This window comes from Muscardinus avellanarius (genome assembly GCF_963383645.1).
Source record: "Muscardinus avellanarius genome assembly, chromosome: 6".
NCBI lineage: Eukaryota > Metazoa > Chordata > Mammalia > Rodentia > Gliridae > Muscardinus > Muscardinus avellanarius.
The window spans coordinates 2,253,160-2,267,337 of record NC_137791.1 but is presented as its reverse complement, the minus strand read 5'-3'; the positions used below and the strand labels follow the sequence as shown (position 1 = coordinate 2,267,337).

Below are 14,178 nucleotides of genomic sequence, written 5' to 3'. Positions count from 1 at the left end.
TTATCCTCTCGGTCGAACATAAGACAGTATCCTGTCTCCTGTGCAACCTGCAGCAGTGGCCTCAGGCTCGGCAGGGCAGTTGTGTGAATAACTCAGAAGGCCAAAGTGAGAGACCAGCCCCGCAGGACAACAGGCCCTTCTCCAGCCCCGCAGTCCTTGGTGTCGGGTGTCTGCAGCCGAACACGTGGGACACTAGAGCCTCACTGGTGCAGGGAAACACCCAAGCCCTCAGGGCCCCCCAGGAGGCACGCACGAGGAGCGCAGTTCCTCGCCAGGTGGTGCCAGCCAGGCTCACTGTTAGTTTTTCATGTTCACAGGGCTCGGTCAGGGGAGCTGCAGGTAAGCGGGTAAGCTCCCCTCAGAGAAGGAGGGCTATATCACTTTCCTCAGAAACACTCCTAAATTAGAGCAAAGGGCTGGGGAGTGGCTGAAGTTGTTTCTAAGGCATCCAAAGAGAACTCGGTAGGATAGGAGATGGCTAATGTTATATAACTCCAGGAGTACACTGGCACATTATGTTGCATGGGGTTAGCAATCTCCAAACCCCAAGACAATGAGGATTGACACAGATTTCTAGCATTTCTGTCTTGTGGGAATAGAATGGCCTCTGCCTTTTTAAGTTGTTGGGTTTTTGGGGTTTTTTTTTTTTTTTTGAGATATTGGGATTAAACACAGGAGCATTCTACCTCTGAGTTACACCCTCAGCCCTATTTTTTATTCCTTATTTTGAAACAGGGTCTCACTAAATTGTAGAGGGCCTCACTAAGTCACTGTGTCAGCCTCCCAAATGCTGGGATTACATGCGTGCACCACCATGCCCAGCTGCTTTTTTATTTCAACTCAACTCTATCAGAAAAATTATCAAATGGTCTGCAAATAGTTCAACCAGGAAATAATATTTCAAATAACAGAATCTAATAAACAACCACATTACTTAAGGCAAATACTCAATAATCAACTACACAGGGTAGCACTGATCATGCTTATTAACTCCAAGAGGAGGAGATCAACTATTCACCTTAGGAAAAAAAAAGCAAAAGTCATTAATATTTCATTTGTCAAGTAGGTATGTACATATATCAATTGAATGATAAACTCATAGGAAACCATGCCTCTGTCATACACATTTTAAACATCTGTCTGTACATATAAAAACAAGATGCATACATACATGTATTCCATAAGTGTACTGTTGTGTCTTAGTAAGTACACCAGGTTCCAGCTTTTTTCTACATACTTATAATTAGGAAACCAGGTTTTAGAAAATACTCATTTAAGAGACTCGAACCTTTTCTCGAATTTTGGGGATCTAAGATAAGGCAAACCACAACACAACGTGTGAGAAAAGTATAATAATAATAATAATAATAATAATAATAATAATAATAAGCAAAACAAGGAGAGGAGCTGCCATACTAGTAAAAATGACCCAAAGTTGAGCACCCAGCGTTACTAGAGTAAGAGAAAGCTATGACCCCACCACCTGCTCCTACACAAAACAGTTTTTCTGGGCATTCGCTTGTCTAATATTTATTGTGATAGCTGTTAATTGAGTTTCTTAAAATGTAAATACAGGCCAGGCCTGGGGCTCATCCCATAATCTCAGCTCTGGGGAGGCGGAGACAGAAAAAGCAAATTCAAGAACAGCCTCAGCATGCCGGGCGTGGTGGGCACGCTTGTAATCCCCGCGCTTGGGAGGCAGAGACAGGAGGATCACGCAGGTTTGAAGCCAGCCGTGTTGGCTTAAGAGACCCTGTTTCCAAATAAAAATAAAAAATAGGTCTGGGAGTGTAGCCCAGAGGTAGAAGGGCTTCCAAGAACCCCAGTACCACCAAAAAAAAAAAAAAAAGTGTGTAATGGAGCCAGGCATGGTGACACACACTTATAGTCCCAGTGATTGGGAGGCTGAGACAAGACGATCGCAGTTCGTACACAGCCTCCGCTACTTAGTGAGGCCCTTGGCAAATCAGTGAGACCCTGTTTCAAAATAAAAAGAAAAAAAAATAGGGCTGGGGGGTTTCGCTCAGAGGTAGAATGCCCCTGGGTTCCATCTCAGTACCACAAGGAAAAAAAAAATGTGTAATGGGACAGACAGTCGGTTCTTGAGAAAATGAGACATTTACCAGTCCGTTGTAAAAACAATTTTAATCCTTTCCTTTCTGAGTTTGCAAGTTGCCTTTACTGATTATGATCTCGGTGTTCCTGCTAAAAACGGTTGCAACGTAATTTTTTAACTTTTAGAATATGCACAGAGCTCTTTTCCTAGTGTCAATGTTTGCTCCCAATTTCAAACTTGAGAGAAAGGTGGGGTCTGGAGAGGAAAGATGTCACAGAGGAGGTGGCTGAGTGGCCTCTAAGAGCTTACATAGCCATGTGCACCTGGCTTTTAAGGCCTTATTTTATCTAGACCTAAGATTACAAAATCCCTTAATTCATGATTATTGGCACCTTATGAACATCATTTCACCTAAAATTGCAATAGTCTTCTTAATATAATTTTCACTATACTCTTTAACAAATGCAGAATTGAAACCCCAGTGCTCCTAGTAACCTGGTTTAGATTAGAGACACTCTTTACCTACCTGTACCCTTTCATCAAATTAAAGTTTCCTTTATTTTGTTTATTTTTTAAAAAACTTAATAATTTGAGGGCACAGGAAGTAAAGACTTCAAGTAAGAGATTAGTTCATTCAGCGTATTCTTCTAGACATCTGGGATGCATCCATGGCCCAAACTGAACGAAACTCTCTGCCTTTGTGCCCCTCAAATTCTAGCCCGAGGAGACAGTGAGCAGTAACCCTAAAGGAGAGAATGTTATTCTTTCTCAAACTATGAGAACTTCTATGGGGAGAAGTCAAGCTGGGGTTGGAAGAGGACTGGGCGTGGTGAGGGAGGTTAGGTTACCATATTGAATAGCATGAGAACAGGCTGGGCGCAGCAGCTCGCACCTGCAGTCCTTCTACTTGGGGGACTGAGACAAGAGGATCTCAGGTTCGAGGCCAGCCTCAGCCACTTAACAAGGTTTTCAGCTACCTAGCAAGACCCTGTTTCAAAATGAAAAATTTTAGCCTGGCGTGGTGGTGCACGCTTGTAATCCCAGCATTTGGGAGGCTGAGTATCACAGTTCATAGACAGCCTCAGCTACTTAGTGAGAGGCCCTTTGCAACTCTGTGAGACCCTGTTTCAAAATAAAGAATAAAAAAATGGAGCTGGGATATAGCTTGGAGGTGGAATGCCCCTGGGTTCCATCCCAAGTACTGCCAAAAAACAGAAAAGAAATTTAAAACAGGATAAGAGCAAGCTCCCTTAAGAAAGTGACATTTGAGCAAATCCTTCAAAGCTGTGAAGGAGGGGACACCCAGAGGTCAGAGACAAGGCCCGCCAGGCAGAGGACTGCCCAGCACAAGGCCCAAGACAAGGCCTGGGCTGAAGCAACCGAGGGCAGCCAGGCCGGCTGGTGTGGAGGAAGCCCAGGGCTGCAGTTAGGGAGGAGGGCAGATGCGGTCAGAGACCGAGTGACGGGCCAGGTCCTGGGAGATCTTTGGGCGATTGCAAGTATTTTAACTCATTCTGATAATATGGAGAGCCACTGAATGCTGTGAACAGAAAAGTGACATATTTTTCCAGGATTACCCTGGCTGCCAAGACCACGGGAGGCCAAAAGCAGAAAAGACCTGCTAGAGGCTGTTCAGTAACAGGCAGAGAGAAAAGAGGATCCGGTCGCTGTGGCAGCAGAGACGTGAAGCTGTCAGCTTCCAGATATCTTCTGGAGCCCATAGGGTTTCATGACAGATTGGACAGGTACTGTTGAGAGAAATCAAGCCATCATGGGTGGCACTGAAGTGTATGTGCTAGAGCGACAGGCTGGCCATGAGCTGAGAGGAGGCGGAGTATACACGTGTGAGAGCTTACAGAGAAAGACCAGGAGCTCCGCTTGCACAGGCGGAGCTCGAGGTGAACGTGAGACATCCGCGTGCCAGTACTGACCGAGCACCTGCTGGCACCTGGCCCACCGAACTGGATACTGAAAAGCTCTAACTTACTGGGAATGCTAGAGAGTGTGCTAAACACAATACTTCCAAGGGAACATTACTTATGTCGGGAAGGAATGGAGCCTGGAAAAGGAATATGTGCACGCGTGTGAGAACAACACAACCCCGCCATGCTGGAGTGGCGGGGCCACACCCGAAGGTTCCCGCGCCTGGCCGCGTGCACCATCTCAGCTCAGGGTCCTGTCGGGGGCCCTGATAATTAATCATTTGTGCCAGGCGCCAATTATCATCCTGATTCAAAGATCATGGGAATTGGCCCCTTGTAGAGGGTCTCTGGATAGGGGAGAGGCTAATTTCATATGAAAAAGCACACTCAACACTTTAAGTAGTTTAGGATTTGGTTTTGTCTAGCTAATATACTTTTTAAATTTCAAAAAGAAAACACAATGAAGTGAGATTATACATGTTTGAGAAGCTGACCCCAAGAGATGGTGGAACCAGGTTTCTCTATAGCCAAGCAAAGGGCGAGGTAAAATATTAATGTTGAAAACAGCAGCATAAACTGACTTGGGTTTGTTTAATACAGATGCAGATAGCCATGCTTACAAACATCTGTACAAGTGTGAGCACACTCATGACCACACACACATTCTCTTGTTCTGCCAGCCACCCGGGCTCAGGGGCCAAGACCCTCATGGCTTCTAATTCCATTCTCACATAATAGCAGCCCAGGCTCCTTGGAGAAATGGCTCACTCTAGCCTACAGTAGGAAATATAAATGTGAGCCTGGAATATCCCATAAACTAAAAAGTAATGGAGCGCTCAAAATAAACACATTGAGAGCAGAATGCCGTAGCACACAGGAGCCACTGAAGCGCTCCTGATGGCCAAAGCAGAAACTGTCCAAGCAACAAAATACACAAGGCCGTGTTAGAGCATAGTCCAGAGGACAAATGTCCATGAACATAGACTAATATAAATGATTAAAAATGAATGCCGACAAATTTGTCATGCAAAAAACATCTAACTGATGTATCTAACTACCACTCCCTCCTGGAGGCGGGGCTCAGGGCAGTACCCCACGCCCTGTGCACGGACTGTGCACAGTTACCTTCTGCTACAGAGCAGAGCGTGCAGAGAGGAAGAAAAGTAGCTCTGCACGGGGACCAGCGCTGTCTCAGCCAGGCGAGCTGGTGCCGTCAGCAGTGACCAGTCACGAGTACGGCGTGCACCCCCTGTGGTCTTCCTCCTGACACGCATGACCTGTCCAACCCAGAGGAAACATCAGACAACCCCAAACTGGAGGGCGTCCTAGAAACCACCTGACCAGGACACAGATGTCCAGGTCATCAAGACAAGGAGTCAAGAAATTGTCACAGTCTAGAGGAGATGGGATGGCGAGGTGTGGTGTCCAGGTGGGGTCACGAGGTCAGAACCAAAGAGTGTCCAGGAAGTACGCCGCTTGGCTAATCATCATGTGTCTGTGCGAACTCAGTCCTTATTACATGTTTGCCACACGAAGAGGAAAAACTGGACCACTTAGCACTATTCTAAAAGTAAAACATATTTAAGAAATCCTGATTTGATCATTACCTGTTGTAAATACTCTCACACTGTACACCTAAATATGTAAAATTATTATGTTAATTAAAAACTTTTAAAATTTGCATACATGAAAAATAGACCCCAAGGTAGAGACTAGTGGTGCACGATTATAATTCCAATATTTGGGAGGCTGAGACAGGACTGCAGCTTAAAGGACAGCCTCAGCAAGTAGACTCTCAGCAACCTAGCAAGACCCTGTTTTAAAATAAAAATATGAAAGGGCTGGGGATGTAACTTGGAGGGAGAATGCCTCTGAGTTAAATCTCCAGTACCACAAAAAAGGACCCTAGACCTATATTACTATGAAGAAAAAATTTTCTCAACTCATTGGACATAATAACTCTAGCTGTAATATGAAAAAGACCATATTTGTTTTTGTTCTACCTTGCCCAACATTATTTATATACACAAATGATACACATCATTTTATTTCACCAAAGTATAATGGCCATATGAGAATTTTCCTCTAGTATATCTATTGCTGTATCTGTGCCTGATACTGTAAAATTAGTTTTACCTAAAGAATAACTTTCTTATTTGAGAAACTTGGTTTCTTATTTCATATCTTAGTAAATTATCAAGACTATTTGCTAAATTGCTGAGTGAATGAAACAATTTTAGCTAGCTTATAATAAAAAAAATACAATTCAAAGACAATACAAAACCTAAATACAATACAGAGAAACGGCACCAGGGCAAATCCAGCCTTGGTGCTGAAATACAGAACGTGGCTTGACTTCCCTAATGCCGTGGTCCCCGAGGAGACAGGAGCAGATGGTCCTTTTCAAGAGCTTGACTCTCCTGATGATATCAGCAGGGAGCACTGCTGTGCCAGAAAGCCTGGCCCCAACTCGCCCTGACTCCCTAACAAGCATCTTTTTTTTTTTTTTTAAGTACTAGGGATGGAACCCAGGGGCACTCTACCTCCGAGCTACACCCCCTGCCCTATTTTTTATATTCTTTCTTTTGAAACAGGGTCTCACTGAGTTGAGGAGGGCCTCACTAAGCAGCTGAGGCTGGCCGCAAACCACGATCCTTTTGTCTCAGCCTCCCCAAAGCTGGGATGAGAAGTGTGCGCCCGACACTAACTCGCAACTTTGATCAAGTTCTTTAAGTCTCTTGGCCTTCCTTTGCTTGCCTGCAAACTAAGGAGTCTGGATTAGATGACTGTTAAGACCCCTCCCAGTTGCCAACAGTAAGAGAAGGAAGAACCAGAGTAGTTCACTCGGCAGCCTGGCTTCCCCGCCTTGGCCTCCCAGTTCTGGCCCACTGCTACATTTTAGATTTGAACCTTATGGCCATTTCCCCATGATCTGTTTTCTGGGTTGTTTATTCTTTTACAGTACTTTGATTTTGCAGTTTTGGCTTACAGAGGAGTTTGCTCAATAGGAATCTGAAAACGCTTTTGCTTACACCACTTCTGAGAATTAGGGACAGGCATGATGTAAGTACCGATGCTGAGTATTTCAGAACAAAATGAAAACAGAAACGGTGAAAAGTGAGGAGGAAATGAAGTCTGGTAACGTAAATGAGCAGTGTGGAACTGTTAAGGTTGGTTCCTAAAGGCACAGGATTCTCATTTAGCGGGGACTTTTGTATTTACTCTTAAAGTGATACTCCTCTTTAGTTGCCGTATGTTCTCGACAAATGTCATCAGCGTAGACTGCCCGCCTGCGTAAGTGATCCCTCAAAATGTATTAGCCCTACTTTATTGTAGAATTCATCTCATTGTTGAGGCCCCTCAAAGAAGAAAGAGATTTTATAGGCAAAGCCAAAGCTCATTTTACATAATCAAATGTATATTCTTAGAGATTATTTATATTTTCTATTTCACTATTGTGGATCAACCCAAATTACATTTTTACTATTTGCTGAGATATTTTGTCCAGGGAATCATGATTTTTAGCATTAAATATAAAACATTATCCAACTTTTTTTTGGCGGTGGTGGTGGTACTAGAGATTGAAGCCAGGGGCATCTGCTTCTGAGCTACATATACCCCCATACTGTTTAAAAAAAAAAAAAAAAAACAGGGCCTCACTAAGTTGCCGAGACTGGTCTTGAACTGTAATCCTCCTGTCTCAGCTCCTGGGATGCAAGTGTGTGCCACCACACCCAGCTCAATTTTCTAGTAGATGAAGACAGATCAAAATGTTTTATATAAAGGCTAACATCAAAGTTGTCTGATGATTGAAACTTAAAACTACAATTAGCCTCGATATATGTAATATTTTTAGAAATTTTGTGAACACATAAGGAATCAGATCCTAGTATTTGTTCTGGGCTTCTCTTGCTCCTAGCAACAGAATGCCCCCTATGACATAGAGTGGGGGTCTGCTGTACACTGAAGAACTGCTTGCCTTCAACCTCCCAATACAGGCCTAGGCAGCCAGTAGAGTTACCATCGAACTTTCATATTCCCTACCTTTGAAACGAGAGAGGTGACTTGGGGAATGTTTATGTATGGTAGACAGGCTTCACCTCTGCACCCAGCCCATCAATATGGAATGGCGTCACAGGAGAAGGCGTGTGCGGCAGTCTACAGGAGAAGGCGTGCGTGGCAGTCTAGTCTACCTCACACTGTCCACTGCCAGTAATCAACCCGACTAAGCTCCAGAAACCCGGCTATTTTATGGAGTGGCGCACTCTCTGAGGGGGAACCCAAATGTCCAACACTGAGGGGTCAGGACTGGGGGATGTGCTGGAACACTGCAGACCAAGGTGACCCTGGAGAAGTGCCCAGCCTTGGGCAAGTTCGGGAAGCCCAGTTTCTCTACATTTTGAGGCACGCTTGCATCCCCAGATGATGCCTACTCATCAGAACACAAGGTGGATCCGAGAGTTGCTGTTGTGACAGCTCATGACTAGGGACCCAACTCAGAGAAGTGAGCGCCGTGATAACTGAGCCCCAGTAGCACCTCCTCGGGGTTGGTCGGTTATTTGTATAACTAGGGACTGAGCCCAGGGGCATTCTACCTCTGAGCTACGCCCCCAGCCCTATTTTGTTTTATTATTTTGAAACAGGGTCACTAAGTGGTACAGGGCCTCAGTAAATTGCTGAGGTTGGCCACAAACCTGCGATCCTCCTTCCTCGGCCCTCTAAGTACTGGGATTACAAGCGTGGGCCACCACGCCCGGCTACCTCTTCTGTTTTGAGGTGGGTGCTGACCTTCTCGTCTGAAGGCTGATAGCCCACCCAGACCGACATGAAATGGACAGTATTGCTGCTGGAAAGGCAGGGCCGTTTGCCCTGGATGGCGAGTCCAGATGTGAGGACCTGAGCTTGGCGGGCCGGCCCTGGAGGGAGCAGGAACAAACACAACTGGGCCAACAGCTGGGCCTTGGCTGACGCCTCTCTGCCAAGGAGACTGTTAGCTCCTGCATCTCACCTGTGTGTGACACATGTGGCTCTGTCCCTTACGGGGAGCTGGTAACAGATTTCTGCGTGTTGCTAAACTGACTCGCAGAGCGTGGGCGTGGGGAGCTCTCCCTATAGCAGTGGGGAGAGTTAACACGCATCTGAGGACACAGAGCGCCAGGAGACTGCTGTCAGCGCCGCGACCTTCCTCCCCGTGAAGGAAGGACCCCGAAACGCTGCTTATTAGAGCACTCGAGTCTTCCGTGGAGCAGATTCAACAATCCAGTTAGCTGAGGGCCTGTTTGCCAAGAGAAAAGGTCAGAATTCTCCAAATTCAAACTTGAAAAGGTCTGTAAAAAGAGACACAGTTGGGTTTTCAGGTCGCTGTCTTCCATCTGTCTCCTCCTTTATGGAACGCGGTCATTTCAGAGATGCAGTCTAAGGAAAGTAGCTTGTATTTCTGTCACTTTTGACAAGCGTGGGGCTTTCTCCCGGTGTAGATGAGCCAGTACTTCAGTGCTTGTCCTGGAGGCCAGCGGCCCCTCCAGTGGCCACCTCACAGGGTCACTGTGGGTCCTAGGTCCCTGGAGCTTCCAATCGGTACCCGTAAGGCCACAGGGTACTCCCCAGTCTCAAGGCGCTTAGGGAGCCAGGTGAAGACAGACACAGAGAAGCCTGAGGCTTTCAGAACATCTGGCCAGTGCTGTCCAGCTGTGACAGGAGCACAGGTCCAGCGTCTCCTTCCTTCCTTCCTACCTGCCTCACTTCTGAGCCTGGCCCCCACTGCAGAGCCACAGTGAGGTGAGGGACAAGGGGCCTGGGGGCAGCCTCCTCCCGCCCCTGCCACACTGGGTCAGCAGGTACCGCTGGCACGCCTTTCTGGGAAATGTTTAAAATGCCACTTTGGTGGACTAGCAAATTATTAGAGCACCTCTCGAGCTGACAACAGATCGGGAGAAAAGACGAAGAGAAAGTGGCAGGAGTAAAAGTTCCAAGGAGTCAGTGTCTTTATTTTATTTTATGTACTTATTTTTGTGGTACTGGGCATTGAACCAAGGGGCAGTCTATCTCTGAGCTACACTCCCAGCCCAATGTTAGGTTTTTTATTATTTTTGAAACAGGGTCTCACTAAGTTATGGAAGTTGGCCTGATATCTGTGATCCTCCTGTCTCAGCCTCCCAAATACTGGGATTACAGGAGTGTACCACAACACTCAGCATATGTCTTTATTTATTTATTTATTGTACTGGGAATTGAACCCAGAGGCATTATACCTCTGAGCTACATCTCCAGATCGATTTCATTTCTTATTTGGAAACAGGGTCTCCCTAGGTTTCTGAAAGCCTCACTAAGTTGCTGAGGCTGGCTTTGAACCTGCGAATCTCCAGTTTCAGTCTCCCAAGTACTAGGATTATAAGTGTGCACCACTCATGGCTAGATATCAGTATTTTGGAGCTAAATGTCTTTTTACCTAGGAAATTTCACTCATTCTGAATTAACTACCAGTGCTGATGGTCAAATACATACAGCAACAGAGGCCTCCCCTGAGCTGCAGATTTATAACAGCCACTATGGTCAGTGTCTTCACCTGAATTTGCCTTGTTATTCAAACTAAGTACATCTGAATTTGAACATATTACCTCTTCCCCAAAACAAATGTGAACCCCCCCACACACTTGCTACTTATCCTACAAAAACCACATGAATGGGTACAAAAACGTAAGTATATATCCTTGTCAGACAACTGATCTGAAATTGGGATGGTTGAAGCATCTTTTTCTCTTTGGAATCCAAAGGTCTCTCATAAAAAATTTCAAAAACCATTTGTGCAGCCCAAATCACCACAACTGCTTCATACTATCAGATCTCTCCTGGGGAAAGTTATAGATATGGCCACGGCGCTCATATGTTCGTGCGTGCTCATTCTCTCTAATATATATACTTAGAGATCTTTTATACACACACAGACACACACACACACACACACACACACACACACACACACACTTCTACACACGTGCCCTACACTTCCCCAAGGAGAAAGGCACGTGGTCCTGTCCTGACTTTGTCTTGCTGCCTGATCCCTACGCAGTGCGCACACTCATCACATCCACAATCCTCTCTGGTAACAAAGGTGAGGATGGCAGGGAGCCTGCACTGGTGGAGAGAGAGCGGTCGGGAGCTAGGACCCTGACCAGCCAGGTAAAAGGTCAGAAGTCCTTGCCCTGAGGAGTGTATATGTAAGTAAGAGGTAACGGGAGAGAGAAGCGATTCTGAAGACCCATTATGCGACACACACTGATCTGGGCACTTGACATGTAACATCTCATCCATCCTGGCAAAAAGTCAAGGACATAGGGCCGCTGTTTTTATCACACAGGCAAGAAAACGTACTTGTATCTCGGTGGAAAGCACACGTTCTCAACCGGTATTCTATACTGCAAGTATTTTCTATGTCAAATTCTAAAGAAGAAACCTAAACACTAATCACCAAAAATTTTATGTCCACTGATCTTTAAGCAACTGGATAATAAGGAAAATTTTAAATTATATTAATAGTTCTTCAGAGTAAACACAGTTATATATTTATTTTGTGGTACTGGAGATTAAACTCAGAGGCATTCTACCTCTGAGCTACACCCCCAGCCCTATTATTCTTGTTCTTTATTTTGATACAGGGTCTCACTAAGTTGTGGACAGCCTCACTACGTAGGTGAGGCTGTCGGTGAACCCACGATCCTCTTGTCTCAGCCTCCCAAGCACTGGGATCCCAAGCGTGCCCACCACGCCGGCTCAGCGCAGTGCTGTAGCACTAGCACTCTGAACCCGACTGCTCAAGTCTGCTCCAATCTCTACACCCCTGTGTGTGCTTCTGTGCTTCCTTCACTCCCTCAGAACCTCAGTTTTTGCGTTTGTGAAGTAAATACTAATACACTATGGGGTAACTATGAACATTAAGTGACGTATTACATGCAAACCTTAACAAAGACTTACTGAACGCCATGCTAGTGAGTCAGCGGTAGTAAGCGCCGACAGAAAGCGCTGTGACTTACTGAAGCCAGAAGTCTGCCGTCCTCCTTCATGGCCAGGTAGCGGTCAGCGCACACGCCCTTGATGGATACGACGCCTCGCTCCTCGGCTTGCAGCTGCAGCTTCACTGTAACAGGGAAAGTTACCTGTGTAGCTCCAGAGAGGGAGCCGTGCCCGCAGTATAAAGACGTGGGGCACCCGAGCACCCCGCTGCTCCGTCCCGCAGGGACACGGGCCGTGAGCGTGACCATTAAACACTCAGAATGCCCAAAGGGAAAGGCCCGACTCTGAGGATCTATATTGGCAATCCCGAAGATAGCTGCTTCTACTTTAAGAACTACGAAACAAACTCAGCCCAGAGTTAACAGTTATTTGGGGATGAATTAAAAGTGCTATTTTGGTGGTACGCACCTGCAATCCTAGTAGTTGGGAAGCTAAGACAGAATGGATCGTGGGTTCAAGGTCAACATCAGCAATATAGTGGGACGCTCAGCAACCTAGCAAGACCCAGTTTCAAATCAAAACAGTGAAAATGGGCTGGGGGTTTAGCTCAAGGTAGAATGCCCTGAGTTCAATCCCCAGTACCAAAACATTTTTAAATTTTTATTTCCATATACTTTTTTTTTTGTGTGTGTGTGTGGTACTGGGGATGGAATCTAGGGGCATTGAACCTCCGAGCTACACCCCCAGCCCTATTTTTTAGTCTTTTTATTTTCTTGCAACAGGGTCTCACTGAGTTGCGAAGGGCCTTGCTAAGTAGCCGAGGCTGTCCGCGAACCGCGATCCTCCGGTCTCAGCCTCCCAAATGCTGGGATCACAAGCCTGCACCACCACACCTGGCTCTCCATATACTTTTTGATATTTAATTTTTCTTAAGTATATAGGATTTTTATTATAAGAATGTAACAATGTTATCATTGTGTGAACTTTAAAATAATCTAAAATAAAATGCAACTGTATGCCAAATTAAACATGACTATGAAAATAATGATACCCATGAATCGAGGAGGGAGAGGAATGTAGAGGAATGTAGAGGCGTCGACCAAAAGCAACATGTGGACCTCACTTGAATCGAATTAGAAGAAGCTGACTGTAAAAACATGGAAGTCCATCAGAAGCATTTTAGATGATACTTTATGCTTCTAAGGGAGGTTCTATATTGTTATGCATAGAATAAAATTATGAGTATTCGTAAAGTCTTTATCTTTGGGGTGAGTGTTAACTTATTATCTAATATATAGATACATATCACTTATGTGGGACTTGTGTCATGGTTAAATGACTTGATAAAATAACCTAGTCTAGACTATACTTCAGAATAACTCGGTGGTAGGAAGGGGAAGGGGCTTTGGAAAGGGGGGGTGAACACGGCTGCCGCCAGCTGCTGCTGGGCTGGGGCAGGGGCCGTGCAGTTGTTAGACTGAGCGCTATCTTCACATCCACTGGAAACTTTCCCTCACTTAAAAAGATGCCTCTGCAAATTTGATCAGATGACTGCAGAGCCTATCTGCTGCTGCTGCCGCATAACATACTGCTATTATTAGTCTTTTTATATAAATACAAATATATACGTATATTATATACATGCTATATTATAAATTATATATACATTATATATATATATATAATTTGAATTTTTGAAAACTTTAGCTGTGTATCCCAGTTTACCATGTTGAGTGGGCATTGTACAGACATTAACAGCCATCTTGGTCCAGAAACGTTAAACTTAATATTTCCCCATTCGTACAGGGCTAATGCACTGTAATACGTGAGGTCTTACCTATATGGTTTGGATCATAGAGATTAATAAGGTATTCTCTAAGTAATAAGGAGCCGTTCTTTGTGTTAGAATGAAAGGTGAGCGAGGGCCTTTCGCGGGTCATCAGAACTGGGTTTGGGTAGCGGTGGCCTGCAGCAGTGGGAACGATGTTAGCATCCCAGGCAGGCTCTTGCGATATTTGCAGATTCTACGGCCTGACGAACCTCAGCCAGTCAGAACTCAAGCCCCTGGGCGGCATAGTCCCCGGAACCACATCTACGGCCGTCCAGTTAGCTTTCCTCTTGTTCCGTACCGGGCTGACTCCATAAGGAAGGACACAACAGCCAATCCCACTTAAGGCTTAGTGACCTACGGAGCAAAGCCATCAGACCCTAGGACCGAGCAAGACAGAGCCGCACGTCGGCACCGGGGAG

At 45.5% G+C, this 14,178-nt stretch overlaps 1 protein-coding gene across 1 annotated transcript in view; it reads right to left on the bottom strand.

The window, feature by feature from the left end:
* The window catches only part of FGF2 (fibroblast growth factor 2), a gene marked incomplete at both ends in the record, with an annotated part of 46,964 nt that overhangs the window by 215 nt on the left and 32,571 nt on the right, over positions 1-14,178 (bottom strand). Inside the window, one exon of the mRNA XM_080696970.1 lies at positions 12,009-12,112. Within this exon, the coding sequence (XP_080553096.1) occupies positions 12,009-12,112 (104 nt within the window). The remainder of the gene's footprint in view (positions 1-12,008; positions 12,113-14,178) is intronic.